This window comes from Phoca vitulina, unplaced genomic scaffold (genome assembly GCF_004348235.1).
Source record: "Phoca vitulina isolate PV1807 unplaced genomic scaffold, GSC_HSeal_1.0 scaffold4, whole genome shotgun sequence".
Lineage (NCBI taxonomy): Eukaryota > Metazoa > Chordata > Mammalia > Carnivora > Phocidae > Phoca > Phoca vitulina.
In genome coordinates this window covers 29,659,084-29,664,609 of record NW_022589707.1, presented here as the reverse complement: position 1 = coordinate 29,664,609, position 5,526 = coordinate 29,659,084, and the positions used below count along the sequence as shown (strand labels likewise).

The 5,526-nt window shown below is 45.4% G+C and overlaps 1 protein-coding gene across 1 annotated transcript in view; it reads left to right on the top strand.

Moving 5' to 3' along the window:
• The first annotated feature begins 4,935 nt into the window (after positions 1-4,935).
• Positions 4,936-5,526, top strand: part of IFRD1 (interferon related developmental regulator 1) — a 21,650-nt gene continuing 21,059 nt past the window's right edge. The window contains exon 1 of the mRNA XM_032401744.1: positions 4,936-5,277. Coding sequence (XP_032257635.1) covers positions 5,187-5,277 — 91 coding nt within the window. The 5' untranslated portion in view covers positions 4,936-5,186. The remainder of the gene's footprint in view (positions 5,278-5,526) is intronic.

The following is a 5,526-nucleotide window of genomic DNA, read 5'->3' as shown; positions in this document are numbered from 1 at the left end:
CCTGGGAAGAAGCATTCAGGGTCCCATGTGGCCGAGGTCAGCCAAGGACAACCTTGGAATCAGATGGGCCTGGGCTTTAATCACAGACAAACTATATACTAATGGTACAACCGTGGGAAAGTGGCAAAACCTCCCTGAGCCCAGTTCTTCATCCACAAAATGTTAAAACTAATCTGTCCTGCATACGGTCATTGTAAGAAGTGTATGAGATGCGTGAGATGAACCTACAATGAAGTGTTCTTATCACACACACACACACACACACACACACACACAGAGTAGGAGGAAACTTTTGGAGGTGCTGGATATGTTTATTGCATTGATTGTGGTGATGGTTCCACTGGTGTATACTTATTTCTAAACTCATCAGGTGGTATCCATCAAACAAGTACAGCTTTTTGTATGTCAGTCATACTGCAATAAAGTGGTAAAAAAGAGAAAAAAACCCTACAACAGCACAGCAGCGGAGGGAACTTCCAATAATTGTTAGTGTCATCCTTTCCCTCCACCTTAGTTTCTGTCCTTAAGAAAACTGCTCTGATATAGAGGAAATCCACCCCCTCACTGAATTAAACAATTATTGTCTACCAGGGCCACTGTGTATGGATGGACAGGTTGTTCCCTGATGAAGGGAGAGAGGGGGCTGAATTCCAGCTCATTATCACCCATCAAGCCAGGTGTCCTGGCCTCGCTTTGTAATTTGCACAAAGGTGCTACATGTAAAGCTCTGGTGCTTGTAAAGCTCCGGTGTCTGATTCAGTAATGATGATCTTGGGCTTTGCCCACTTTGTGTCTGACGGGGAAACAGTAATCAAGAATTATAATACATATAATTAATGCTATTTAGGGAAGGCACTATAGGAACATAGAAGAGAGACATTTAAACCTGATGGGCTTGGGGCGGGATCTGTGACATAAAAGATGAGGGGAGAAGGATATTCCAGGCGTAGGAGTGACACTGAGTTATTTATCCATTTATCCATTCAGTAAACATGAATATCTACTAAGAGCCAATACTGAAGATACAGCAGTGAATAAAATGAAATCTCTTTTTCTCGTCATTCTGACATTGTAGTAGGGCCAAGAGGAAATAATGACTGAACCTGAGAAACATTAGGTGGCGAGATGTGCTTTAGGAGAATAACGTGCATGGGGTGGTGGTAAGTGGGGTGAGGGGACCACGTCTGAATGGAGAGTAGGGGAGGCCTCCTCAGGGAGTTGTCACTTGAGGTGAGATCTGAATGGCAATTGTGGAAGCTCAGGGATGAGGGAGGGCTGTTACAAAAGTCTTAAGGGGGGGAATGAACTTTGTATTCTGAGGTGGCAAAGGAGACATTTAGGCAAAGTGTATGGGTGAGAAGAGGAGCAGGAGAGGTAACCAGGCGTTGAGCATGATAAGTTCTGAGACCTGCCAGGAGTTCCGTATGGCAGAAGGGAAGATCTTTTGACTAGGAGCTGATAGAAGGGGTAAGAGGAAGAACTTCTAACAACACAGTCCCTTCCCTTCTGCCATATGACTGTGTTGTTAGATGATGAGAGGTGAGTTGGGAGAGATAGGCAGGAACTAGGTTATGATAAGTCTCAGCTGGATCTGGGAGACATTTAATTTTGCTTAATGCTATGCAAAGAATCTCAAGGAAGCCATGACTAAAGTCATTCAAAGACAACCTTTATGTTTATGCCTTCAAAGGAGGTTTGAATACCAAGTCTTATTTGTGTTAATTGTTCTTGAACCATATTTCTCAATATACAGACCTGTTGGGAGCTTAGAACTCTTCTCAGGTGTGCCCACAAATTCAGATTAATGTACAATTTATTTTTGCAACAACGAGGATATTTACTTGATATTGATATCTGTTAGATAGAATGTTAAACTGAGTAGGTTGTATTTTACAGGAGGAGGAAACATCTTTCTACTACTAAGAGGTGAGAGGCAGCACATAATGTCAAGTTGGTAACAAATATGTGATATTTTATTAGAGCATGTGAAAACTTTGCCTCATAGTACATGAAGGAGACACTGCTAGCTGCCTACCCAACATCCATGATCTCCCCCTTCTTCTTATTGACAGAACCTCAGATTTGATTGTCAATAAGCCCAGCTGAAAATACTTGTCTTCTAGATTCCCTTTTGGCCAGGGATCATTGTGTGACGAAAGTCTGGCCAGTGAGATCTAGGCGGAAGTCCCTAGAGAAGGTATTCTTTCCTGAATAAAAAGGCAAATCCTGACTAGGAAAAAGCCCTTGTGTCCTGTTCCCTTTTCCTCCTGCTATTTGTAGTCATTTGGTGACTCAATGTTGTTGGGAGTCTTGTAATTTCTTTAAATATGTTGTAAAGCCAACATGTTGAGTTAAGGACAACTGTCTTATGAGGTCTATGACTAAATCTTTCTGGCACTTGTACTGATCTGAGGTAACTACAGACATAGAAAATATATTAAGATGATGGGGGGTGGGAGGATGGGTTAGCCTGGTGATGGGTATTAAAGAGGGCACGTTCTGCATGGAGCACTGGGTGTTATACACAAACAATGAATCATGGAACACTACATCAAAAACTAATGATGTAATGTATGGTGGTTAACATAACAATAAAAAATTTAAAAAATATATTAAGATGATTCTATCAAAAGTACCTCTCAGAGTTTATAATTTGAGGTATCTTCCATGTATGTCATGTTTCTCCCTGTTTTTGAATTAGAGAAATATAGTCAACAATTATTTCTTAAACATTCATTTAACATATACTGACTATCTATAATTACAAAGATAACACTTTCTTAGGTGCCATGAGGAACAGAGATGATGAGACCAAGGTTCTTGTTCTTGGGGAGCCAACAATTTTATTAGATGACAGATGTGTTTATAAATAAATGTAAAACATGTATGCATATCATGTGGTAGGCCATGGCTGGGCCTGCCCCAGAAAAGTCTCTAAGTGGACATGAGCATGGATGCAGAAAAAAGGAACATGCCCCCAAATGCAGGCAAAGCACACATTCAAAGCCTGGAACCTGGACATCCAGCTTGTATGGATGGCAATGGGCTCACGCTGTAGCAAAATTATTGCCTTATGTGTAGTATTAGTTATTTCTGGATGATGGAGAGCCTGGTGTTATAAAAGGTATGGATTTCTGTGCTCCTCCAACCTGGGGTCATCTCACTCAATGTGGGCCAAGGTCACTACACTTCTGATATGTAGTCATTTGGAGGGATGATGGAAGGAAATCATGGGAGCTGTGTCCCCCAACCTGCATCCTTATCTGGTTTACATGCTCTGTGTGGCTTACTTGCTGTTTCAGGATTAAACAAAGGAAAAGCCACCCTAAAATATGGCCCCTTGGAGAGCATCTTTGAATGGACTATGTGACCTGTAGGGATATAATAAGTGGCAACAGAGCATTACAAAGAGTGCTAAGAGTTGTGAGGAGGAAGAAACAATTCTGGTTAAGGCTTCCCTAAAGCTTCACATGCCTGAAGAATGGGATGTGTATGGGGAAGCAGTGAGAGATGGAGTTGGAAAGGGAGTCCAGGCCAAGCTAAGAGGATTGGTGTTGAACATATTGGTGATGGAACAAAGGAATGTTTTTGAGCAACTATTAAATTAGTGAATTAGTAAAATAGGGGATCATAAATAAACCTGGCAGCATTATCATTTATGAAACCTTGGTGAAAGGACTGGAAGATCCCTTTAGGTGCCCAGGTTTGAACTGAGGCCATGTGTGACTGGAGAATAGGACATGAATTTTGAGTTTTATTGTAAAACTGTTTTGGGGGGCACTAAAGAAAGCGGGGAACCATGTATGAAGTTGAGTTTTTGAATTTGGACATATGGGAGGATAGTAGTACTGTGAACACACAAAGGGCACAGGAAGAGGGAAACAGTTCTTGTTTTAGCGATATTGGGTTGAGGTGCTGGTGGCGCATTCAGGTGGAAATGTGCTACAGGCAGCTGAAAATAAGAGAAGGAGCGCAGGAGAGAGGTGGAGTGGGGGATGAGTCACCTACACTGAGGTGAGTCAGTGAGTTTGGGCTATCATAAGCATAATACATGAACCTAATGACAGGTCCCAAATACAGGTCCAAATGTAACAAGGAAGACATATCTAAGAGCGCCTTGGAAAATAAAAAACACTGTGATATTGGTATTTATAGTTTGTTTGTTTTACCAGCTGTTAAATTCTCAGAAACCAACTCTTATCCCAGAATGACCTCCTAACTGGCAGGTAGAATTGTTAAAGGACTCATTCTTGTGTAGAAATGTGACTCCTGTGACACAATTGCCAGATCTTTCTAAGTCTATAGTAGGAGAATTACACGAACTACACGACTAAGTAGATTAAAGCACACTTTTTTTTGGAGGTAGGGGAGCACACGGCCCCTCAGTTATAGATACTGGTGATCGCTAAACTAATTCAACAACTGAAACCTTGGAGGTGTTCCCGAGGAGGGGTATGTCTGTGCCTGGGCGGAGGCTGCACGGAAGCAGGGGAAAGATTAAACAGAAGAACGCACGCCGCGAGACAAAGATGAGCTAAGCTGATTGCGTAGCTCACAGTTGGAAGCTGGCCTTCGTCATCAGGCATACTCGCTCCATTGCTCATCGCCCGGGAACAACTCGGTCTATTCCGAGGCGGGGCCGCTGAGAAGCAGGGGAGGGGTCACGAGGAGGGAGGCAAGAGCTCAGAAAAGCCCGTTGGGAGGAGATAGGAGGCGAACTTCCCCCAAAGCCTTACTACATTTCCCAGAATTCAGTGCGGCAGTGAAGCTTTGCTCCCTGGGCGCTGCTGGAAGATTTGCGACATGGGATTGGTAGTCAGCATCCATCGGCCACCGGAGGTAGGACTCTGGTGGGGAGAGCTATTGGGATTGGCTGGTGAGAGTTCGAGTTCCGCCCACAGATGGTGACGACAGGCGGCGGTCTTGCTACTTAAGGCGTCGTGGCCCAGCCCGCCCCGCCTTAGCTCCCGCGCTAGAGAGAAACATGTATCGTTTCCGATCACAGCTCTTCACGGGGATTTCTGCTGCTGCCACCGCCCACTCGTACCCCCGCCGCTTCTCGCCTCTGTTGTTAGCCGAAGACTCGCCTCTTAGCCGCCCGCCGCACAGACGCACGAGTAAAAAGTGCAGCTCCATCGGCTGATCCTCGCTAAGCTCCGAGTTTAGGCGGCACCGGGCGTCCCACGATGCCGAAGAATAAGAAGCGGAACACTCCCCACCGCGGTGGCAATGGTGGCAGCGGCTCAGGGGCAGCTGCAGCGACGGCGGCGACAACAGGTAAGGGGGTATCCCAGCCGCCGGCATCCCAGTTGCCAGCCGGGCTAGCGAGTCTCTTAACCTCGGGCACTGTGGGATTTGTAGTTCCATCCCTCTGGACATATGTATCGGCGGGGGCGCTTTGCTTGGCTGGCGAACTACAATTCCCAGCGTGCCTTGGGGGCAGTACCTCGCGCGATTTGGATCTGGCTGGCGAACCGAACTCTTAGGCACCGGCCTTGGGAGCGGGGGGGGGGGGGGGGGGGGGGG